At 33.4% G+C, this 27,251-nt stretch overlaps 1 protein-coding gene across 3 annotated transcripts; it reads right to left on the reverse strand.

Moving 5' to 3' along the window:
- Positions 1 to 492: 492 nt before the first annotated feature.
- On the reverse strand, positions 493 to 26,544 carry LOC126819246 (protein AF-9). 3 transcript variants are annotated; one of them, XM_050547178.2, is made up of 5 exons: positions 26,431 to 26,544; positions 22,362 to 22,548; positions 8,145 to 8,371; positions 4,283 to 4,420; positions 493 to 2,485 (listed from the first exon to the last, which is right to left on the reverse strand). In XM_050547178.2, the coding sequence occupies exons 1-5, from the start codon at positions 26,443 to 26,445 to the stop codon at positions 1,226 to 1,228; spliced, it is 1,827 nt and encodes a 608-aa protein (XP_050403135.1). In that variant the 5' UTR covers positions 26,446 to 26,544; the 3' UTR covers positions 493 to 1,225. The 3 variants fall into 3 exon arrangements, with proteins under 3 accessions (XP_050403135.1, XP_050403136.1, XP_055956438.1); XM_050547179.2 differs by having other exon boundaries at positions 22,362 to 22,545; positions 26,431 to 26,512; XM_056100463.1 differs by lacking the exons at positions 22,362 to 22,548; positions 26,431 to 26,544 and adding an exon at positions 9,529 to 9,714.
- Between the last annotated feature and the right edge of the window lie 707 nt (positions 26,545 to 27,251).

Below are 27,251 nucleotides of genomic sequence, written 5' to 3' on the forward strand. Positions count from 1 at the left end.
AAGCTAAAAACGTGATTTTTCGTACAATCAGGGGTCATAATCCATGAAGTTTCGGTCCGATACATGCCAATATCGAAAGCAGCTGCGATTTTTTGGAGATAAACCTATATTTCAAGTTTCGTCAAAATCAGATAAGAATTGTGACCTGTAGAGTGTCCACAAACAATTGTGGACGGACAGGGGCGACGGCAATACACGTCCACATGAAAATGTGGGCTATAAAAATGGGTCATACATACTTTTTAAGCGACATGGGATTATCTGCGAACTAGAATATTTTTGTTTTACGTGTAGTGCGGTCCTCCTGCACTTACTATTAGGGTAATGCTAAGGATGAAGGTCTGGATTAGATGGTGGCACTAAAGATCACAATATGCGAGTATGTATTTTAAGTTGTGTGGCCTCATAAACAGTAAAAACCCAAAGTTTTTTTTTGATCATTCACCTGCTGTTTTGGATCTCATCTGTTGACAAAATAACTGAATTACTGGATATAAATTGATGTCTTTATTTGAATGGGGAAAACAATGACACATAGGTCTTTAAAACAACCAGAAATGCTTGATCTTGCATAATTTACATGACATAAATAAATATCCACCAAAATAAAGATCAGTTATGTATCTTTACACATGTTTTTATGTATGCTATTTTTTCATACTTTCTTCTTAAATACCCCAATTATGATACAGAATAACAGGAATATTTACAACTTTGAATTATAAATTTTCTACCTTGACAAACTTAAGTAAAATTTGTTTAAAATAAATACACACTAATATGCTTGGGCAATGATGAGTTATCATTTGATGAACTAGTGCTAGTAAAATATTTGTTCGCAATTATCAACAAAAACAGTAAAATATAAACAATAATATACAATATTATAACATAGCTTAATTAAAACATACATTTACATACTAAATAGCACATCCAACTTTTATAAATAATTTCCTGTTTAACAGATAATGACTGTTTTCAGGCTTTCTTAGCCCTGTAAATACAATTTGAGCATTATGCTTTTATACTTAATTTGTGAATTTGAGGGTCAAAATACTTTAACAAAAAGTACTTAACATTTACACAATCACTGACTAGGTTTAATAGACAATATATATATATATATCTATGTACAAGTAAAGAACACTGTGACTAAGTTTTGGCTAGAACTGGTTGCTTTTTCTAAAATACTGCACTAAGTACAACATATTTAATAAAGAGCCTGCTAAGATACACTTGATACACATTTAAAGATTTTCTGCACAGTTTCCTTATCTATAGAACAAAGATCAAAATCGAAACTAGTGTCTGTCACTTTAAATAAACCTGTTTCTTGAATGAGACCAACAACTTCCTCCAACATATCACTATCACGAGATGCCATTATGCGATCATGTAATTCCCATAAACTTGCTAATGTCTCTCCATTTTCCGCTACTACCTCACTTTTATTATCTTCCTTTGCCACTCCATTTTGAATGACTTCAAGGGATTCCTTACTATTTGGAGTTTTGGACTCTTTCGAGGATTTGGAAGAATCTTTCTTTTTCGATTCTTTTGATTTAGACTTTTCAGATTTGGAACTGGACTTTTTAGATTGACTAGAAGATGATTTTGATTTTTTGGTTTGTTTACTTTCTATCACAGCAACAGGTTTTGTTTCTGGTGTAGATTTTGGTAGCGTTGGTGGTGGTGGTGGTGGTGGTGGTGGAGAGGGTGGGATAACTGGAATTTTAACATTAAAATCATCATCTGATGAATCAGAATCTCCCAACTCGGCCATTAAAGCATCATATTTACTGTTGTTTTTTTTGCGTTCCGCTTCTGGTAATGGTGATAAACTAATACTTGAAGAACTAGAACTGAGATCAGAACTGAGGCTAGAAACTGAATCACTATCTTTCTTAACTGTTTTATCATCCTCATCGTCATCAGAACTATCTTTCAACGGAGATAATAATGCAGTTTTCATTGCAATATCGGATGGAAAAGGAATACTATCAGATGATTTTTTAGATGACTGACTATTCGATGATGTCTTGGTTTCACTACTACTTAAAGTATTTTTCATTTTTTTATCTGAACTACTGCTGGAATGTTTATGTTTATCTTTCTTCTTTTCATGTTTATCCGATTTACTAGAATGTTTTGATTTACTTTTTGAACTGTCTTTTGAACTTTTTTTCTTATCTTTATCCGATTTATGGGAGTGTTTTTCCTTTCCGAGATCAGAGGAAATTGAGGAACTTCTCTTAATCTTTTTCCCGGACATTTCTTCATCGGGAGGAGAGGATGTGGATGGACGTTTCTGTGCTTCTTTACCACGACTTTTGTGATCTTTAGAAACAGAAATAGTTGTGGTGTGTGTGACAGATTTAATTTCTTTTGATGCTACAGGCGTTGACTGTGGTGTTGACGGTTTACTACTGGAACCTCCACCACTGTTACTACTTATTAAACTAGATTTATGCTTTGGTGTTTTGTCCTGAAAAAATTAAATACATATATGAATAGATATTAATATCAGCAGGTTCATAAGCTTATATAAAACGTGACCATTTTGTCTAACTGAAATACCAGCCCCTTTTTCGAGATGCTGAATGCAACGTGTAAAACAAGCCAACAGCGAGGCCTCAATCTCCCAGGTCTCAATCCCAAAAATAAATAGATGACACTCATTAATTACTTGCACATGGACAGGCGTGAGAACCCATTTCAATAGCATGAAATATGAAATGGCTGCAATGACTATATGACAAGAGGCAAAGAAGGCTAAGGAGGGTGGAATTGGAACAATATAAACAGGTACAACCCTGTACTGAAATGATCGATATGCTGAATTTGAACAGAAAAAATGGGCATGGCTCTGCCCCTGGGGTCGGGAATGTGGACATATAAAAATGGCAGTTTTATAAAGTTTTGAGTTTCCACTTTCCAGCACATCTGAAAGCAGATCTTTCAGATGTATCTTTTTTCCCTTTGAAAGTTCCTCAATGCTCAGGGCAAAAATGCACAATATGGAATTGTTTCTGAAAATTAATGCTATAGTCAAAAGTAAATATCTCAGTCAACCTTTTAAGACAATTGCCTGACATTCTTATTGAGAGAGAGAAGTGGAGTCCACTCCACACAAACTTACATACATGTATTGTTCAATTTTATTTCAATAATTCGCTTGCGCATAGGGGTCTTTAGCAGTGGGAGGAAACCGGAGGACCCGGAGTAAACCCACAAGGTTGGACAGGCAACCCTACTCCTCATCACGTACAATCGGGGAATCGAAACCATGCCAATTGACTCAATGATAGACATTATGATACAGCGCGCACATGCTAACCATTTTTTTTGGCCCCACAATGACAAGTGAAGATTTATTAATAAATACAGGTATTATATTCAAGATATCTCCTTATAATTGCTCCCTCAGTCATTTTAAAACACCATTTGTTATCTATGTGTCTATACATGTAGAAGGTACCCTATTGTCTTGATTTAATTCTTAAAAGCTAGAGTGTGAAAGACGAGTAATTATAGATTTACATATTTTTAAAGTCAATAATGGTTATAATACATGTACCATAACAACCAACAAGTTGTAAAAAATTAATAAGCTAGCTGTATTATTTGAGTACTGATCAATATCTGTAGGATTACAATGGGTTTTTGTTTTGGCATGTCTAGTAAAAAATTATACAGTCAACATTAAGTTTTTAATTTTCCATACACAGTGAACATTATTTGCTTAAAGATACATTTCCTTTATTTATAGACGTGACCCTAAAAAAATACATATCCATCAAGGCATCAATTGGAAAATATATTCAAACGATTTCAAGCTAAAATCTCTTTACAATATTCCAATTTTAAACAATTCTGTGGGTTGAATACATATAGATGATTAATTACACTTGAAGGGAAATAGTTTAAAACTACACAGATGAAAAATCAATTATTAAAGATTCTTGACATTAAATTTAATATGTGTATTTTATTATTGCTTAAAACCACATTTGTTTCAACTTTAAACTATATAACATACATTTTGTTGTAATAAGCAATGACTTGGTTGTCCCAATTACTTCTACTTTACAATAATTTTTCCCTAAAATACTCTAGACTGCAATTATCACATTAATTTTAAAATATTTTCATCAAATTTACAAAGATGCCTAAAACGGTCAATGATCTGTTGAGTGTATTTGTTTGCAGACATCAAGCAATTCATTTAAATTTGTATTCATTACAGCAGAACATAAACATAATTATCTTAAAATCAATTTACCTTTGAATTTGAACTCGATCCATCTTTGGATGATGTGGTACTAGTAGATGATTTGGGCAGTTTTTTACCACTATCACTTTTACTGCTACTACTAGGGGTTCCCGCAGTTTCCATTAAGGCAGGATTTCCCATTGGTTGCTGTGAAATAACATAAGACAAAATAATCATTTATCTTGTTGTAATATTACAAATAAATCATTGTACATTTTTATAAAACAATGGAAAATATATGCTTAAGTTAAAGAATTTAATGATAGTCTATGGAAAATGAAATGAAATGGGGTTTAACGTCCTACTGTTCTGCTCCTATGCTGGGCTAATGAAGAAGGGCATACACCATACAGTGTGCTATGAAGGAAATTTTGCCCGGGCAAAGGGATCTTTTACGTGCATTCCAATGTATGTGTATCATGCTCTAGATAGGTGGTATTTCAATCTGGTTAAGAATTGAAAGGACATTAATAAACAGAACTGAGCAAACATTTTTAAAATTCTGCTTAAATATAAATACTCATTACTAATATTATTATTATTAAGACATGAGTAATCACATATTTTATTTTCATCCTATGAACATATCAGAAAATTAGCCCACAAGTGAAAGTGTGATTCACAGACAAAGGTTCAGAATTTTAGCATACACCGAAACTTTACTTCCTGTTTATGTCTTGACCATCTTAATAGCCAATGGACTAATAACATAATACCTAATTTATTCATATAGATGTTGCAGGGGCGTGTTGACCCATGATTTTGCATGAGGAACAAGATCCCATCCAGGCCTCCCAAAAAACAATATTTATATGTGTGTGCGGGGGGGAGGCCGTGGAATGGCAGTCCCTCCCAGTGCCGCTGTGTAATATTGGGCTGTGTTGAACATGCTAGAGTCAATTTGTAGCATATCTGACCCACGGTATATGTTTGACACTGGTTGAGTATGATTATGATTATATTATTTTGAAAACTGCATTGAAACTGCATGATTTTTTGCCATTTGCAAGGGGGCACAAAAACTCTAAAACTATGACACAAAACTCGTCATTGTGTCCTTTTCACTTAGCCCCTGACATGATGTGGATTGTATAACTTGAGATACAATATTTTCTGTAAATATGCTGCAAAATGTATCTATTTGAAAACAAGACCCGCCCCATAATGCAAAGATTCATGATGTATAATTGTCTTTCATTAGAAGAAATATTATATTATTATGTTTTAATTAGGGTAAAATCAAGAATAACAATCACTCAATTCCCAATGCTAAAATATTGCTAATATTTAATAATTAACAAATATTTTTCAACAGCTGGATCGACCAGTCAACATTTAGACTCAACAATATCTTGAATTCCATACCTAACAATAACAATCTTGTTACTTGCCTTTTTTCTTCCTTGGTGAGAATGTGCATACAAAATCATGCTTGCTTTTCCTTAGTTGTAATTAGAATGAGGAAAATTTGGTTTGTAATTATAATAGATATAGCCAGTCAATGTGGGATGACATGGTGCACATATGTTAACTTTGTCTGTCAACTGTTATCAGTTTATCTACCTTTATAATAATGTAATTTATCTCCTTGAGATTATTATCTCACTAACCACACATGGTAGAAAATCTAACTTAAAATCGTTCTATATTTTACATCACCGACATCTACATATATATACTCCACCACTGCTAATAAAACACAAATCAAAGCAGTATTTACATTGAACAAACATGTAAACTGTTCAAACTAGAAGTATAAATCTATCCATATGACACAGACAGGTTAAAAGCTAGGTAAAATCTGATACAACTCTAGAATTACTGAACATTTTCACTCATTAACCCACACATCTAAATATTATTAATCAATTTTATAGGCTTCACTGCTTCTTATAATATTTATCATCTTTCTTTTACACCCTTCTACACTGCATTTGCTGTTATGTCATTTGTTCAGTGACCATGACAAAGTAGCTATATAAATGCCATGAAATTTCAATAGCTCAACAAACAGGTATGGTAGCTAAGCAGGTCTCTGTCCTATACATAGCTATAGGCATAGACTGGTATATAAACCATAGATAGATTACACATATCAAACCCTGTATTAAATATAGCCTGGATACCATTCCTATATATAACTTAAAACTCTATCTAGTAGAATAGTTGACTTAAATTGACTGGTGAACATGACATAGGAGATATTTTCCTTCATTGTATAAACAGATCTTATTCTTCTAATAATTAACCAACAAACATCAGGAACAATAGTCAACAAATTTTCATTTAAAGTTTCATGCAAATATTTCTTAATGTGTTATATTAATAAGTCTTATTTGATGTTTATATTCAATATAATTGCATAAAAATCTGGCAAAGAACATGAAGTATACCTTCAGTCATTTCTTTCAAGTTTCCGCTTATCTAGAAAGATAAATATTGGCCACAGAAGAATGAGTGCAGGGCCATATCCGAATCAACAATAATTAACGGCAATATCCAATGGCATTTACAAATTACAGTTGTCAATAATGTTTCCTAGGTTTCGTACTTAAACCGGAAATGTGTTTTATACAGTTACATTTATATTTTCCTTTACTGCAGGAAATATGTATGTACAGAAATCAATATATCTTATAAAATAAAAAAATAAGTATTAAAGTCACGCTTCCCTTTTTATATTTCATTGCAACAAATTATCTATTGACTCCATATGTGGAACCAGCAGTTGCCAGGCAAGATATGCCCACATTTTGCAAGTGATGGATAGATAACAAGCTAAAAACAAATGCAATTTTTCTTACAATCAGGGGCCATAATCCAGAAAAAGGGATTGGATCTTTGGGATATAAAGATATATTTTAAGTTTCATCAAAATCGGATAAAAATTGTGACCTCTAGAGGGTCCACAACCATCGTATTACATACTTTTACACAATTTGCGTACAAAGAGCGTCCATTTTGTCAGGCAGTTTCATTTCGATTTTCCCGAAATTTGAATTCCACTTTCATTATGGTGGAATGGTGATATAATTAATTGTTTTTTCAAATCAGAAAAAAAATTGTGACCTTTGGAGAATCCACAAGCCAAAAATGTGATTTTCAGAACGATCAGGAGCCATAATCCAGGAAGTTACGTTCAAATATGCGCGATTATCAAAAGGAACAAAAATCTTAGTGTGTAATGGTGATATATATTGACATGTTTTGTTTTTTTTAAAAATCGGATAAAAATTGTGACCTCTACAAGCTAAAAACGCAATTTTTTGTACACTCAAGGGCCATAATTCAGGAAGTTACAATCAGATATCGAAAGGAACCAAGATCTTTGGGTTATAAACTTATATTTCAAGTTTCATCAAAATCAGAAGAAAATTGGGACCTCTATAGGGTCACAATCTAAAAATGCGATTTTTCGTACAATCTAGAGGGTCCAAAACCTTGATATACCAGATGTTTACACTATTTGCATACGAGGGGCGGCCGATTTGTCCGGCAATTTTGGTCGGATTTTCACTAAATTCAAACTCAACTGTCATTACAGCGTAACAAGCTAAAAAAGTGATTTTTCGTACAATCAGGGACCACAATCCATGAATTTATGGTCTGATACATGCCAATATCGAAAGGAACCAACATCTGTGGGAGATAGACCTATATTTCAAGTTTCGTCAAAACCAGATAAAAATTGTGAACTGTAGAGTGTCCACAAACAAATTGATTGTGGATGGACAGACAGGGGCGACAGTATAATATGTCACATGAAAATGTGGGGGTATAAAAATGTCAATTTTCATATATTTCAGAATTCACACATATCACATGTGAATATTGAAATGTGATAAAATAGAAATTGTACTTTTGTACTTACACCACCAGCCTTTAAGAGCTTTTGTCTGAACTCTTCGTTTGGATTCTTGAAGGTTAATTTTTCGTATCTGACATTGTTTATAGGTGGACAGTTCTCAGCATTCAAAAACAGGTCGTAATCAAAGGATATCTTTTTGGGTATTTCTTTATTGCGAAAGTATATGATGATTGGAAAATTAAAGCCTGCATAACCTGATTCCGACACTTGATATGGTGGTTCTTTAACAACTGAAAATATAGAAAGAATTTATATTTTAGTGGATGGAAATTGGAAGTGTAGAAATAACATCTAAATGGAAAATGACATTGTTTCATTTCAATATTGACTAATCACCATTCTTAATATATTCTAATTTGTGACCTGTTATACAGAGTGCATATACCTTTCATTAATGTCCTATTTTCATAGTCATAATGTAGATGTTTGATCAATGATTACTGTGCATTTAAAGAACCATAATTACAAAACATTATAATGAGATTTTCTCCACAATTAATGTTAATATAGATACCATTACATAACCTCCAGCATGAAATTATTGACAAACATAGTTAGGGTCTGACAGATAAAGATCAACATAGAAACAAACTATGCACCGGGTTTCACTACTCTCACTCAATTGGAATCAAAGTTATCATGCTCCACGATCTTGACTCAGCTTAACCAAAGCAAGAAATGCTCAAAAATTGAACATAATCAAGGTATTTATGTAATGGTACACCAAGATTTGTCACTCTCAAAGGAATGACCAATCAAATTGCTGATCATACAGCTTGGCAATGGCCTTCACCTAATAATAATCTTCACCAAGTTTGCACATTCTAGCTCCCAAAAAGTGATGGACAGACAGATGAACCCAATAAAATATTAAATTGGTTTGATGTGATTTGTTTCGGCAGTGAAAGCAAAGTCATGCGTATGTAAAATTTGAACTGTAGAAAGATAAATTATTCTAAAACACAAAGCATATATGGATGCAACTACTTCTCCGTTGTCTAATAACACACAAGTGTTACAGAAAGATACTTCAAATCAACTTAAAACATGGCAACTTATTTACCATTATGCATAATTACTCAAGTGTCACAATATAAAATCTACAAGATCAGCATGTTTTCAATATAGCCAGGTGGAGGGTGATATCATATTAGTCATCATCTATATTGAATCTAGCAGTATTCAAGCGCTCATTACCAATATATACCGGTAGATAAATGTTTATTTGCTCTAAATATGGAAGTTCAATAAAATCTATTGACTATATATTATGCAGGTTGGATTACCTTACATGATGGAAAATCTAAGAAATGAAGCACAAAATTATATGTCAACTGAGCATGTATGAGATTTATTATGTATAAATAATTCAAGGTAATTAAATTACTTCTTGGCGGGTCTTCTGACTGTAACTCGAGGAAAAACATGAAAATTTCTTTACAGATTTCTTATTGTTAATACATACCTATAAATTTGAAAATATATTCAAACTACAAGGAATAATATATTTGGTGCTATAAACAATGTACATTGTTGAATACTTCAAGCCAAATACAGAAAAAATAAGATAGGTTGCCAGGCAACGAAACATATGCCTGCAGCAGCTAAATCGTCCGCGCAATCGACAAGGGTTGCAACATATTTATGCTTTTGTAGGTAATAGGAAGATATATAAGACACTGATATCAATTTCAGACAGATCAAATGTTCTCAAGGTTTAACAAAGTCAAACAAGGGTCATAACTATAGAACTATAGGCTTCTTCGTTTTACTAATCTCAATAATGCATTTAAATTTAATACAGATCGGATGATAACTTTTGTCGATTGAGAGTTTACAAGGTTCAACAAAGTGAAATACAGTCCATAACTCTAGAAGTAATTAATGCAAACTGTGTCTTCGTTTCTGTGATCCAAATAATGCATATAAATTTCATACATATCGGATGATAACTTTTGTTGAGTGAAAGTTCACAAGGTTCAACAATGTGAAACATAGGCCATAACTCTAGGAGTAATTAACGCAAATTGCTTCTTCGTTTTCGTGAACTAAATAATATATATAAATTTGATACATATCGAATGATGACTTTAGTCATTAGAGTGTTCACAGAGTGAAACAAGCACCATAACTCTCGAATTAATGGAAATTGTTGAAATTCAATAGGCTTATTCGTTTTACTGATCTGAATAATGCATATAAATTTCATGCAGATCGGATGATAACTTTTGTCGATTGAGAGTTCACACGGTTCAACTAAGTGAAACAAGGGCCATACATCTAAAAATAATAAACGGAAATTGTGGAAATTCTATAGGCTTCTTCGTTTTCGTGAATAATGCATATAAATTATAACTTTTGTCGATACAGCTAGGGAAACAAGGACCATAACTCTAGAAGTAATTATTGGAAATAGTTGAAATTGAATAGGCTTGAAACTGATCGGATAATAATGTCTGTAGAGTGTTCAAAAGAAACTGTGGACGACGCAGGTGAAGGCAAAATACGACCACATTTCCATGTTTTGTAGGAGTCATATAAATGAACTAATGTTTTAAGGAACAATTCGTTAAGTAAATAAAGATTAAGAATGTGTCAAAACAAATCTACACATACTTTGACGAAAACACAGATTTTGGTACAACCTGTCCATAAATGACATTAAAAAATTAATATTTCTAATCTGTAATTACCTTATCACTTACCTTATAACAACTTATCACTGGGCTATAACAACTTACATATATACAGGAGTTCAAAGCCTATTGAATTTAAATGAATTACAATACCTACATGTACAGTATATATAGGTAACTCACAGCTAGATATTGGTTTTATTATACTTTATATAAAGCGTGGAATTTATCAGCTGTTCTATAATATTGTAATACACAGGGTGTAGATGAGCTGTATCAGCAGTATTAATTATTACCATGTTCCTGTTCACACTCCTACACCCCGATCACTTCACTCAGAATCAGGGCATATGTGTTGACAATGCTGATTGCTTGGCAACAGTTGAGAACTTTATCCTATTTTGGACCAAGGGTTCCATGTCAGCCATATATGCCGGTCAAGACCAAGGGCTATGAAAATGACAGAAACTAGATCAGATCCGTCGGTCATTTTGCATATCGAAAATTAGAATATTTTTCAAAACCCAATTTTCAATTCAAACATGGCTACAATTTATCTCTGCTATGTAACAATAAAATTTGACAGCCTGTACAGAGTGAACATGTATAGAAGCCACATAATCTCATGATTGGTGTTATAGAGTTGTATATACAGTTGTCAACAAATCATAGGGAGTGTTGTGTTGATAATTATTGATGAATATCTGGTAGTAGAACAATACAAGTTAATTGATATGTGGTAATCTTATCAAAGCATGAATTAACGATCCATTGTTAATCATAAGAATTTTCTAGAGCAAAGCTGCTTTACCCTATTAGGGTAACAAGAGTAATATGATCCTTGAAACCAGTGGCTGCCAGGCAGGATACGCCCACATTTTGCAAGAGATGGATAGAGAACAAGCTAAAAACAAAAACCATTTTTTGTACATAATTTGCATACAAAGAGCGGCCATTTTGTCAGGCAGTTTCATTTCGATTTTCCCAAAATATATCCTGGTGATATATATAAACGTTTTTTTAAAATCAGAAAAAAAATTGTGACCTCTGAGAATCCACAAGCTAAAAATGTGATTTTTTGACCAATCAGGGGCCATAATCCAGAAAGTTACGATCGGATATCTGTGATTATCAAAAGGAACCAAGATCTTTATGATAAAAACATATTTAAAGTTTCAACCAAATCGAATAAAAACTGCGGCCTCTAGAGGGTCCACAACCTTGATATACCATATTTTTATATGCCCACATTTTCATGTCCGGACGTCTGTCCACAATTTGCTTGTGGACACTCTATAGGTCACAATTTTTAGCTGATTTCAACGAAACTTGAAATATAGGTTTATCTCCCTAAGATCTTGGTTCCTTTCAATATTTGCATGTATCAGACCGTATCTTCATGGATTATGGCCGCTGATTGTACGAAAATCACGTTTTTAGCATGTGAACCCTATAGAGGTCACAAATTTAAGTTTATAACCCAAAGATCTCAGTTCCTTACCTTGTGGACTCTATAGGTCATAATTTTTATCCGTTTTAAAAAAAACGTCTAAATATATCACCTTTACACCTAAAAGATGGTTGAGTTCGAATTTCATAAAAATCGGACCAAAACTGACAGACAAAATGGCCACCCCTTGTACTCAAATAGTGTAAAAAATATGGTTTATCAAGGTTGTGGACCCTCTAGAGGTCACAATTTTCTTCTGATTTTTATGAAACTTGAAATGTAAGTTTATAACCCAAAGATCTTGGTTCCTATCGATATTCGCGAATATCGGATTGTAACTTCCTGAATTATGGCCCCTGATTGTACGAAAAATCGTGTTTTTAGCTTTAGGTCCCTCGAGAGGTCACAATTATTATCCAATTTAAAAAGATAGGTTGCCAGGCAACGAACCATACCCCCACAGCAGCTAAATCGTCCGGGCAGTGAACAAGTGTTGTTGCACATTTTTACTTTTTTCGGTAATGAAACATTTATAAATAATACACTAAAATCTGATTAAGAGAAACAACTCATTAAGTAATTATCAGAAAACCATTAAGATTTGTTTGGTTTTTATAAAGTTCTGCCCCATGCTAATGCTTAGTATACAAAACTTTTAATATCATGGATTTAGCTGTTAAAATCATAAAAATTTACTTGTTCGTATCAAGATCTTCAATCTCAAGTCGATCGAATGATAACTTTAGCCTCTAGAGCATCACAAGATTTTTCAAAGTGATCAAGGGCCATAACTTTGGCAGTAATTATCGGAAATCTTTGAAAATCAATAGGATTCTTCGTCTCATGACCTCAAACACTGTGTATAAATTTAAAGTCAATCAGATATTAACTTTAGCCTCTAGAGCATCCACAAGATTTTTTGAAGTGATCAAGGGCCATTAACTCTGGCAGTAATTATCGAAAATCACTGAAAATGAATAGACTTCTTCATCTCATGACCTTAAACACTGTGTATAAATTTACAGTCAATCGGATATCAACTTTAGTCTCTAGAGTGTCCACAAGATTTTTCAAAGTGATCAAGGGCCATAACTCTGGCAGTAATTATCTGAAATTGCTGAAAATCAATAGGCTTTTTCGTCCCATGACCTTAAACACTGTGTATAAATTTAAAGTCAATTGGATATTAACTTTGGCCTCTAGAGCGTCCACAAGATTTTTTGAAGTGATCAAGGGCCATAACTCTGGCAGTAAATATTGGAAATTGCTGAAAATCAATAGGCTTCTTCGCCTCATGACCTTAAATACTGTGTATAAATTTAGACTCAATCGGATATTAACTTTAGCTTCTAGAGCGCCCACAAGATTTTTTGAAGTGATAAAGGGAGATAACTCTGGCAGTAATTATCGGAAATCGCTGAAAATCAATTGGCTTCTTCGTGTTATGGCCTTAAACACTGTATATAAATTTAAAGTCAATCGGATATTAACGTATAAAAATCAAAGATTACAAAGGTTTGAGTTTAAAACATTTTGACTGATTAGAATAGAGACTTGTGTTATAAATCCTTTACGATGATGCAAGACCAACAGAATCGGTAACCTATATAAGAAGAGCATAACATAATTCTACACCAAATACATTTGCCATGTCAAAATGTCAATCAAAATGAAAACATAAACTTTATCAATCAAGATTCATGTAAATTAAACAAGCATTCTCAGAGTATTGCTGTGGCAATGCAAGTCCCCTACTAATTTAACAATGCATGCATCTTTAAGAGACAGATACAGCAAATATATTTATGTGAATATGATTCAAATATACATATTGTTAGTTTAGACTGAATAAATTCTGTAAAACTGAATTGGTAAAGCAGTGCACTAAATTCTAACCAAATAACTCAAAGTTGAACCTAAAACAATTCCGGAAAACATTAACAAAATTGCTTGAATAATCCACAAAGGTTATCACATTTATTCATTGTAGATTATAGGAGCATTTACAACACCCTAAAAACTGATCAAGATTTATAATCCATTCAGTAATTATCAGAAGTAATTCAATAGGCTTCTTCATCTCATAAACACTGTACATGAATATAAATTTCAAGTCAATAGGATTATGACTCTAGAACTTCTGCAAGACTTTTCTAAGTTATTGAGGGCCATAAATCTGACAGTAGTTATTGGAAATCAGTGAAAGCAGTAGTGTCCACAAAATTTGTCAATTGATCAAGTGGAAAACTCCAACCGTAATTAGCCGAACTTGTTGAAAATTAATAGGCTCCCATGTCTCATGAACATAAACATGGTGTATAAATTTCTAGTCAATGGTGTGTACATATAAACGTTGGCGGGGAGTCAAAAGGTTGTATCTGGCATATTACACAAAATTCACTTTTTTGTTTCTTAAGAATTCAAATTTCCTTGCGCGCATCTTTTCATCTGGTTGTTATATTTCTAAGCTAATAAAATAGGCTTTTATATTATTATTTAAAATTGTTGTATATGGGGTGTTACAAAAACAAAATATAAATATTAAGAGCAAAAATGTTGTATATGTCCTTGAAAAAAATCAGCAAACCAATTGCAAATGTAGCCAGGATTCTTTTGAGGTTAGTTACTGTTGAAACTGAATAGTTTTCACTCCTTAATTCTGCACTAGATGTTTAGCCCAATATGTGCAGACAGTTACATGTTACTATGGTTGCACGTACATTTTTACAGAAATATTTGAAAAAATCTATAGATATACGTCATTTTGTGTACGACATTATCACATGACATTTCTGTGCAGTATCATGATTCTTAACATCTATACGTTTTTTACCGAACTCGACAATATGCTAAACTCAGATTGAATCCTCACCGATGATAATTAGTCTCTAAATGCTGTGGAAGCCAGGCTGACTGACAGGGGTGACGACAACAATACAATGTGAGCATATTAAAAAGTTTGGAAATAGAAAATGATCCCAAAAATCGTCATTTCTTGGACTAACATATGGCACAATTTTATTTCAATAATTTGCTTGCACATAGAAGCTTTTAGCCGTGGGAGGAAACCAGAGGACCTGGAGAAATCCCCTGAAATTGATAAGGCAATCCTACTCATTGTTACATACAAGTTTTGGATCAAAAACTCACCACTTGAATCAATGACAGATCTTATGATCTAAAGCACACACATTTGAGACATGATCAGTCAACCACACAAAAATCGAGAAAAACCAAGTTGACTCCCAAGGGAGGAAACCAGAGGACCTAGAGAAATCCCACGAGATTGGTAAGGCAATCCTACTCCTTGTTACATACAAGTTTTGGATCAAAAACTCACCACTTGAATCAATGACAGATCTTATGATCTAAAGCACACACATTTGACACATGATCTGTCAACCACACAAAAATCAAGAAAAACCAAGTTGACCCCCAAAGAGGCTAATTTATATTTTGGATAGAACAGGGTTTCTGTGTTTTTAATTTTCAGAAAAAACTTGTTACAATGTACATCTGCTTTTGTTTTTATATTACAGTATGCTTTATGAAGTTGCAAGTTCTTCTTGCCGCAGTGGATATGTTCAAAACAATACCTCTCAATTAAACATGCAGACATATTTCAGCAAATAATTCTGGTATGTACTAACCTGTGTCAAATAAGAAATCAATTCTTTTCCAGACAATTTCATCAAGTGGTCAGGAATGGAAACAAAAATGTAAAAGAATATCCATGTGCAAAGCTTATATTAAATATCAAGTGAGCAGCTGTTCAGGACATGAGAGTCTCTTCAATGAACCTTGGTGGGATTTCAACCCAAGTAACCATGACATCAGTCAAGTTCATGTAATTTTATAAGCAAGTATTGTTCCATCTAATTAACACTGTAATCCTATTTCAATATGTAACTATGAGCTCTATTCAGGTAGACCATACCTACTAATAATCATGCTAATGGTCCCTTAATAATCTTTTTATTATATAAATCAGTTCAGCTTATGTTTCTCCAATTGAACAGTAATCAGTATTCAACACCTTGTAATTATAGTGGGTATTTTGGTACAATTAACCACACTGAGTGAATGTTCTGAGCTCTATAAACAAAGTCTGAACTATTATATCAACCCTCAGTTTAATTTTTACTCACTAGAATGACAAATGAAGAAACTTCTATATGAACAATACACAAATCAGTCAACTGGACACAAGGACTCATTTCAATACAATGCCTAGACAGGTCAAGAAAGGGTTACATTTCTTGTTGATTCGTGTATTTTTGGATGGGCTTAAATCTTAAATTCAAAATAAGATTAGTTTTTTATCTACTAACTTAACAGCTGCCTTAATTACAATAGCTGTAACACATTTGTTTGAATGACCATCCGTGCTAATGAAGGCGGGTATATGCCGTACATTGTGCAATGATGGAAGCTTTGCCCGGACAGCGGCGCTAATGCACAATCTTTTTCAAATTCCTCGGTTCTTTTATGTGCACACCAATGGGTACACAGGGTCTTGATTTTTAGTCCCATCTGAACAACTAGACAGGGTCCTGCACCACTGACAAGAGGAAACCATGCAGGAAATCACTCTGACGATAAGTTTCTGAAATTGTGGAAAATCAATAAGATTTTCGTCTCATGAATATAAATGCTGCGAAAATAAATTTGAAGTCAGTTGGATGTGGAAGCTGGACAGGGGTGATGACAATATATGACCATATTCCAATGTAAGCATATAAAAATTTCTAAAATTGATAATTCTTGCAAAAAGAGGGAGACGGAAAGATGGGGTTTAACATCCACAACACAAACAAACTAGGTCATTTCAGGACTAACATGGTACAATTTTATTTCAATAATTGTTGAAAATCACTAGGCTGCTTTGTCTCATGAACATAAACAACATGTATAAATTTCAAATCAAATAGGCAATGGGAGCATTCACAAGACACGAAAAGATAGGTTACCAGGCAACGAAACATACGCCCACAGCAGCTAAATCATCCGTGCGGTCAACAAGGGTTGTCGCATATTTAATTCCTTTGTAGGTAATTAGGGGCCTTTACAAGACAGTTCCATACAGATCAGATTATAAATTTTGTCGTTTGTGGGTTCACAAGGTTCTACAAACTGAAACAAGGGTCTCAACTCTGGAAGTAATCTACAGAAATTGTTGAAATTTGACAGGCTTTTTCGTTTTACTAATTTAAAGGATAGGTTGCTAGGCAACGAAACATACGCCCACAGCAGCTAAATCGTCTGAGCGGTCGACAAGGGTTGTCGCATATTTATTCCTACAGACCAGATTATAATTTTTGACGTTTGAGGGTTCACAAGGTTTTACAAACTGAAACAAAGGCCTCAACTTTACAGAAATTGTTGAAATTTGACAGGTTTTTTCGTTTTACTAATTTAAATAATGCACATAAATTTCATACAGATTGGATTATCACTTTTGTCATTCAAACATTCACAGGGTTCACAAAGTCAAACAAGGGCCATAACTCTAGAAATAACTGACCTCTGTTTCACAAATTTTAAAGATGCATATAAATTTCATACATACTGGATAACTTTCATCAATCGAGCATTAACAAGGATGAACAAAGTGAAACAAGGGCCATAACTCTAGAAGCAATTATTGTAAATTGTTGAAATTCAATAGGCTTCGTGGTTTCACTATTTTAAATAATGCATATAAATTTCAGAAAGATCGAATGATAACTTTTGATGTTAGAGCGTTCTCAAAGTTCAATAAAGGGAAACAAGGGCCATAACTCTAGACTTAATAAACGGAAATTGCTGAAGGTTGAACAAAGCCAAACAAGGGCCATAAATCTAGAAGCAATTATTGTAAATTGTTGAAGTTCAATAAAGTGAAACAAAGGCCATAACTCTAGACTTAATAAACAGAAATTGCTGAAATTCAATAGGCTTCTTCGTTTTACTAAGTTAAATAATACATATAAATTTCACAAAGATTGAATGATAACTGTTGGTGTAATAGCGTTTACAAGGTTCAACAAAGTGAAACAAGGGCCATAACTCTAGCTGTAATGAACAGAAATTTTTTAAATTAAATAGGCTAATGTAAACCAGATATATCAATTTTAAAACAATCGGATAATAACTTTTGGAGTTGAGTGCTCACATTTCCATGTGGGCGTATAAAAATGATCAAGAGTATTAAACCATTCAGTAATTATTAAAAAAAATTAAGATTGGCTTCTTATTCTGAATATTTTCTATTCAGAAATACAGTAAAGGGGAATAACTTCACAATGACAATGTCATGAATTCATCAGTTATAGATGTCTCATGCTATCAAAATAGGGTTTAGTTGAATAAAATAAATTTCCTTTAAGATTCATTTTTTTATATAGATAGCGTGCATAAAAGAAGAATACTGCTTTTATTTTGAATTCCGTCCATGATTCTTTTACGTGAATGCCAATGTGTATGAGGAACCTCTGGACGCCCTATCGTGCAGTGTTACTAAAGGGAAATTTTCCGCCAGACAGCGGCACTATGGTCTACTCGTATTTCGAATTCAAACTGCCAAGGGTTCCTTTTGTCGCACGTCAATGTGTACACAGGTCCGCAATTTTTGTCTCATCTGAACGACTGAACATTGTTCCTTGCTAAGCCCTCCGTCCTGCACCAGTGACAAGAGGAAACCATGAGGAACTGTCTCGGTCAATACCGAACCTCCTGATTAACGCGACAGAGCCTTACTCACTGAGCTACCACGGCTCTTTTGCAAAATAAAAGTAAGATTAGATTTACAAAACAGCTCAAATGTTCTTAACGACACCTGTATATCTTCAAATTAAAAGACAATTGTTTTTGTTTAAAACAGTTCCACAGGAGAGAATTTAGTTTTAATGGTATTCAATGAAGACGTCATGTAGACAAAAGACATGTCATATAAATTTGATGGCAAACAATTACATTCAAATGACTTATTTTAACTGTAGATGCCAAAAACACATATTTTTGTAAATATCTAAAGTAAGCATAACCAATATTCAAGGTGCTGTCCGCTGTACCATAATCTATCACATTATTATTTTTTACAAGTTGCACAGAACGTTTGTTTACAAACTGATTTTGATAAAACTTTCAGAATATGCACCAAATGACTCAATTTATCTTTGGCCATTGACATTGTACCTAATTTCGTAGTCTTACACTTTTTTTTTTTTTTTTAAAAATTCAATTTTAAGACGTCACTTTAAAAAAATCTAGGTCAAATATCAAAATTCTAAACGTGCTTATTGATTGCGAATTGTGAATGCTTTCCAAATTTATGACGCTATTGAAAATTGGATAAAAATTGTAGGACAAGTAGGATTTTGAAAATTGACATACATTTTCAAAACAGTGGCACTTCTGGTAATTTTAACTTTATGGGATTACTCTAAAAAATTCATAGTTGACTCATATATTGACAAATATTTTTAAATAAGGCAAAATTAAAGAAGTTGAAAATCTGATTTCATCATTAAAGGGGACATTTTTGGCTTAATCCACCCATTTGTAATGTATTCTGAAAGTTTCATGTCAAAATCTTCAAAAATAAAAAAAATACGCTCAGAATTTTCACTTTTGAGCTTAATATTAGGCCATACGCATGCGTCATAGAGGCCACAATGTTTCAACATTAAAGTTAAGAAATACAAACCGCTACAAGTACAAACTGGTGAAAACCACATTCAAATTGGTTGAAAAACAAAAAAATTTCCTTTGATGTCTAATATTGGTCATTTTTCGTTGATGACGTCACTTCCTGTTATCATTTTTAAATTTTAGTTATTCATTAACCTTTTGAATTAAATACCTTACGGATAGTGTAGAGTTTAATTCTGTAGAATATGTCCTTTTTCCGAAAACGCGATAAAAAAAAAATCTGAACAAAAACAAGTTATATTTATAGCACGGTTTCATGAGTTAACATGTTAAACCTGTTAACGAATGAAGCGTGCTAAATGACTTGTAACGTTGACACCTGCTCAACATGCTTGTTATTATTGCACAGAAAACCCACCCCACTGCTAAAGACCATACAAATAGAACCATACGTTAGTCCCAAAATGACCTAGTTTGTGTTGAGTGGACGTTAAAATCCATTTCACTCTCTCTCTCCATCAAGGAATTCACCTAATAAACAGCTATACCAAGTTTGAACATTCTAGCTCAATTAGAAGGAAAGTTATTGTGTCCAAAAAGTGTGACAGACAGATAGATTTTAATAGTCCCTTGCTTTCTTTGAAAGGCAGTGGACAAAACTTTTAAAGATGTGAAGAAACAAAGTTTGAATTAAATTTACAAATTGAGCTAAGAATTAATAAAGATAGGTTGCCAGGCAACGAAACATACACCCACAGCAGCTAAATCGTCCGGGCAGTCAACAAGAGTTATCACATATTTTTACTTTTTTCGGTAATGAAACATTTATAATACACAAAAATTTGATTAAGAGTAACAACTCATTAAGTAATTATCAGAAAATCATTAGAATTTGTTTGGTTTTTATAACGTTTAGTATACGAAACATTTAATATCATGGATTTAGCTGTTCAAGTTATCAAAATTCATTGAAAATCAATATACATGTACTTATTCGTCTCAAGACCTTAAACTCTGTGTATCAATCGGATGATAAATTTAGCCTCTAGACCGTCACAAGATTTTTAAAAGTGATCAAGGGTCATAACTTTGGCAGTAATTATCGGAAATCTTTGAAAATCAATAGGATTCTTCGTCTCATGACCTCAAAAACTGTGTATAAATTAAAAGTAAATCGGATATTAACTTTAGCCGCTAGAGCATCCACAAGATTTTTTGAAGTGATCAAGGGCCATAACTCTGGCAGTAATTATTGAAAATCGCTGAAAATGAATAGACTTCTTCGTCTCATGACCTTAAACAATGTGTGTATCAATTTAAGGTCAATCGGATATTTAGCCTCCAGAGCGTCCACAAGAATTTTCAAAGTGATCAAGGGCCATAACTCTGGCAGTAATTATCGGAAATAGCTGGAAATTTATAGGCTTCTTCGGCTTATGCACTTAAACACTGTGTATAAATTTAAAGTCAATCGGATATTAACTTTGGCCTCTAGAGCGTCCACAATTTTTTTTTTGAAGTGATCAAGGGCCATAACTCTGGCAGTAATTATCGGAAATCGCTGAAAATCAATAGGATTCTTCGTCTTCAATTATAAATTTAATGTCAATCGGATATTAAATTTAGCCTCTAGAGCGTCCACAAGGGTTTTTGAAGTGATCAAGGGCAATAACTCTGGCAGTAATTATCGGAAATAGCTGAATATTTGTAGGCTTCTTCGTCTCATGCCCTTAAACACTGTGTATAAATTTAAAGTCAATCGGATTGTTAACTTTGGCCTCTAGAGCGTCCACATTTTTTTTTTGAAGTGACCAAGGGCCATAACTCTGGCAGTAATTATCGGAAATCGCTGAAAATCATTAGGATTCTTCGTCTCATGACCTTAAACACTGTGTATAAATTTAATGTCAATCGGATATTAAATTTAGCCTCTAGAGCGTCCACAAGGGTTTTTAAAGTGATCATGGGCAATAACTCTGGCAGTAATTATCGAAAATCGCTGAAAATCAATATGCTTCTTCGTTTCATGACCCTTAACACTGTGTATAAATTTAAAGTCAATCGGATATTAACTTTAGACTCTAGAGCGTCCACAAGCAATTATGATCGACCGACGGACGGGGGCGACGACAATATACAACTACATTTCAATGTGGGCGTATAAAAATGCCACATAAAAATGTTCAATTCTCTGTAGAATTCTTGATCAACAAATAGAAACTAGATCCTCACATAACATGGTTGATAATTAAATAGTAAACTGAAGTATAAAACATTTTCTTAAGCAAGTCATTTCCAGTTCTGATAATAAATCATTAATTAATAATTTTTTTTTAAAATATAAGTTTATATTTTCCATGACTAAACTATTTACTGGACTGATGATGTGATGCAATGTACTTCAGCCTTAAACACCCAAAAAACAAAACAAATGCCAATACACTTACAGACAGATACATCAATATACAGTACAATCTTACAAGGAAATGGAAACAAAATTACCTCGCTTTGGTTTAGCAAAAGATTCATGTAGTTGAAAGACAACTTTTTCCACATAATGTTGTATTTTACTTCCTTCTGGTCCTCGTACAAACACAGACCAATCATGTGTGTATCCTTCTGTCGACGGTTTCTTCTTAAAAGATGCCTGGTGGCCAAGTTCAATGGTGACTTGAATGTTTTGTGACTGCTACAATGAATAAGATTAGAAATATTAAAAATTTTAGAAATCACTAGTTCCAGATCAGGTCAGATCTCAGGTGGTAACTTATGATTGTCTGTGATATCAGTATCACCACGAATGAAGTTAACTTTTGTTGCTACAGCGTTCACAAGATTGTACAAAGTCTAACTGACTTGATATACCAGATGTTTACACTATTTGCGTACGAGGGGCGGCCATTTTGTCCAGTAGTTTAGGTCTGATTTTCATGAAATTCGAATTTTAACCATCCTTAGTCTGTAAGGGTGATATATTCTAACGTTTTTTCTAAATCGGATAATCATTGTGACCTCTAGAGGGACCACAAACTAAAAACGCGATTCGATATGTATGAAAATAAAAAGGAACCTGGATATTTGTGTTATAAACATACATTTCAAGTTTCATCAAAATCAGATGAAAGTTGTGACCTCCAGAGGGTCCACAACCCTGATACACAATATTGTGACACTATTTGTGAACGAGGGGCGGCCATTTTGTCCGTCAGTTTTGGTTCAATTTTTATGAAATTTGAACTCAACCATCCTTAGGCTGTAATGGTGATATATTCAAACGTTTTTTTAAATCGGATAAAAATTGTGACCTCTAGAGGCACCACAAGCTATAAACGTGATTTTTCGTACAATCAGGGGCCATAATTCAGGAAGTTATGGTCCGATATGCGTGAATATCGACTGGAACTGAGATTTGTGGGTTATAAACATGCATTTCAAGTTTCATCAAAATCAGATGAAAATTGTGACCTCCAGAGGGTCCACGAAATTCGAACTTAACCACCCTTAGGGTGTAACGTTGATATATTGTAACGGTTTTTTAAATCTGATAAAAATTGTGACCTCTATGGGTTCCACAAGCTAAAAACAAGATTTTTCGTACAATCAGGATCCATAATCCATGAAGTTACAGTCCGATTCATGCCAATATTGAAAGGAACCGAGATCTTAGGGTGATAAACCAATATTTCAAGTTTCATTGAAATCAGATTAAAATTGTGACCTGTAGAGTGTTCACAAACAATTGTGGACGGACATGAAAATGTGGGCATGTAAAAATATATGATAATAATTTATCAAATATCACAAAGAAAATTGTGACCTCTAGAGAGTCCACAACCTTGATATATCATATTTTTACGCTATTTGAGTATGAGGGGCGACCATTTTGTCTGTCAGTTTTGGTCCGATTTTTACAAAATTTCGAACTCAACCATCCTTAGGGTGTAACTGTGATATATTCAAACGTTTTTTTAAATCGCATAATAATTATGACCTCTATAGGGTCCACAACCTAAAAACAAGATTTTTCGTACAATCAGGGGCCATAATTCAGGAAGTTATGTTCCGATATGCACGAATATCGAAAGGAACCGAGATCTGTGGGTTATAAACATACATTTCAAGTTTAAACCAAATCGGATAAAAATTGTGACCTCTACAGTGATCACAAGCTAAAAACGTGATTTTTCGTACAATCAAGAGCCATAATCCATGAAGTTACAGTCCGATTCATGCCAACATCGAAAGGAACCGAGATCTTAGGGTGATAAACTGATATATCAAGTTTCATTGAAATCAGATTAAAATTGTGACCTGTAGAGTGTTCACAAACAATTGTGGACGGATGTCCGGACAGGGGCGACAACAATATATGTCCACATGAAAATGCCACATTTTTGTTCCTAACGTCGGTGATGGAGATTTATCTTAGACTAGCTGGTACTTAATAATGCTATTTTTACGGATGAATTTAATCCTATCAATAGAATGTCGTTCATTAGTCGAAGTTAAATATTAATGATGATAATACGTAAACATAACTAGAAGAGTTTGAAAATCTACTTTTTGATATTTATAAGACAGTGACAGATGCGACTGAGTTAAATACCGTATTTTACAGGGTATAAATCGATGAGGGGTAGAAGTCGAATCGTCATATTTTACTGTTTTTCCGACCTTCGTCCACAGATAAGTCGAAGCGGTGTAGTGTAAGACAAATGTTTTTTTTTTCATTCATTTCGGGCAGTAATCTTTTAATTTATCAAGTTACAGCAGTGTTATTATCCTAGTCTAATACTGTGCAGATGTTCGTAAACATAATCAATTAATGTAAAATAATTAGCTGCTAAATGTAGGATTAATTTGAGTATTATTTTAAGTTTTGTTCTTGATTCATTTGAACCTTTATATTTTTCCAATATCTCCGATAAATACAAGACAATACACGGTTTTATTATAATAGAATAAAATAAAATAGAAGGCATCTATTGATTGGACAATAAAAAAAATAATTATGGGCTTTCAAAGTAGAATTTTTATGATTGGTTAATTTAGTTGAAAACCAAAGTAGAATTCTTATGAGAAATTACGAGAGATAGAGATATATGTTTCTTGTCGGCATAAAGATTCTATCTTAATGACATTTTCTAGCCTTTATTGAATATTGGTTATATTTTAAAAAAAAGTTAAACAAACTATATATATTTAGAAACTCCGACAAGTATTTGTATTGGAATAACAATAGCAAAAGTCGGAATAATGTGTGTTGACTTTGCCGTGAGAGTGTTATTATTTTGATATTTAGCAAACGATGTCACTCAATATCGTACTTCATAGGGCGACAGTTACAGAGAAAAAACATTCTTTTACCTTCGTCGATATATAAGGTGATGCAGACTATAAGACGAAGGTCCAACTTCGGTCACGGAAAAAAATATCGACTTATACCCCGAGAAATACGTTACTGTCCAACCGTGATCTTGCCAAACAACTGTTCCTCGATTACGAGTCCTTGCATCAATCATGACCTCTCGCATTACAATTTCGACTTCGTATGATGTAGCATATTATCATCAATATTGGGACATGATAAATATCATATCAGGATAATTTTGGATATCATGATATACCGGTTTTTCGATATTTTTAAAGAAGTCTGATATGATAAAATTGGCGATGATTTTATCACGATATACCGAAAAACTGGCATATCGCCGAACCCTAGGCTACGCCATGTGCCCAATGGGCTACCTTGTAAGATACATAACTGTAGAGCTTATATATTTATGTTTTTAAATTGGTTTTAGAATAATGACTATTATCTGTACATTTTTATTTCTTTAAATGTGAGACAGAATGCTGATGTTTTAAAATATAGTCTATCTACTTTTTGAACAAACATAAGGGTGCTGTTTGTATCGAAATCACAGAAATATCATTACGAGGATGCCAGCATCGTTCATTGACAGCCTTGGAAATGGATTGAAAGTAACACTGACTGATCACATAATCTTTATGTTTATATCTGCTAGCACTGTTGCTCCATGAACATCGTTTAGTTGGCATAGTTAAACTAATTTTCGGTAGTTGTTAGTCTAAAATTCGTAATGGCTACAGTATAATAACAATGGCAAATGTCGGCATTTGTACCCTGTCAGATGACTTTCCATTTGGAAAAACCCATTTTCCATCATTCCGGATTACTCTATTTAATTATTACTTAGCTTACTGTACTAATTATTTTCAAATCGAAACTGATACGGATGATTATATTGAGCATATAAACATAAGGAGAGCTGTCCAGGTTAAAACAGTATTAATTATGCAATGGGTAAAAAGAGAATAATAGAATGAGTACAATACAGGTCATGTTAGACCCTGTGGTCATCAGCAGACAGACACTACTGCCAAGACTGGTCAAGTCTGATTCTTCATTTTCTAGACAGTGAATACTGTGTGTCTATGTTGTGGCGATTATATGTCAAAGTAAGCCGATAACTTCCAATGTAAACAGTTGCTTTTCTAGTCAATGTATAGAACAGTTATTAAATATTCATTGCCTATATAAACTTACACTGTTGGAAGACATTAGAATAATGTTTTGACATTTACTGTCAATTGTTTCTATTTTTCTCTCATGCTCTTAGAAATCGTAGATCTTGCGCATGTGCGCTATATATATAAAAACTACCTCACTTCGCAGAAGATTTTAGGCCACAACGACAACATTGGTGTTTAATGTGCGTCGTAGTTGGCTGATAATGTCGTTCTGTAGTAATAACAATAACTTTATTTGGTGAGGGTAGAAAATCGTGCCAATGACCTATCGCACAATTTGCCATTTAAAAAAACAAAACAAAACAACAAAAAAAACAACGTATAATATTATCGATGCCTGGGCTACATAATATTAGCCTTTACTGAATTGGCAAAAATACAAGATAGCTAGCTAGCCTAGTAGTAGTATGACTATGAGCAATAGGGGAGAGCCGGGATAGTTGGAACACTTTTACACGTTTTAGCATATAAGTTTATAACTAACTAAACGAAGATAATGAGCTTTGTTGTGTAGTTAGTTTATTCACTCCCTCGTACAAAAATGCAAATATCACATTTCTAATGGAATAGGGGCCAGAGATTAGGGAGATTTTGACCTACAGGTCAAGGTGTTCCAACCTACCCGTCGAAATGGGTAAGTTGAAACACTGAGAAGGTAAGTTGGAACATTCGAATATAAAATAGTATTGATCAGTAAAAGCGTAGTTTCGATATGTACAACAAAAGCAAATGTATAGAATAATAACAAAACACTTATGGAAGACAATTACTGATTTATTTAGGCGACATTACGAAGATTATCTCAAAGTTTTTGAGCCAAATATGAACAAATACGTA

Source organism: Patella vulgata, chromosome 4, assembly GCF_932274485.2.
Source record: "Patella vulgata chromosome 4, xgPatVulg1.2, whole genome shotgun sequence".
NCBI classification, from domain to species: domain Eukaryota; kingdom Metazoa; phylum Mollusca; class Gastropoda; family Patellidae; genus Patella; species Patella vulgata.

Coding starts and splice junctions, on each gene's coding strand:
- LOC126819246 (XM_050547178.2), bottom strand. Junction 8,372..22,361: donor TTTTGCTAAACCAAAGCGAG/GTAATTTTGTTT, acceptor CTATATTTTCAG/TTGTTAAAGAACCACCATAT. Junction 2,486..4,282: donor GATCGAGTTCAAATTCAAAG/GTAAATTGATTT, acceptor TAATTTTTTCAG/GACAAAACACCAAAGCATAA.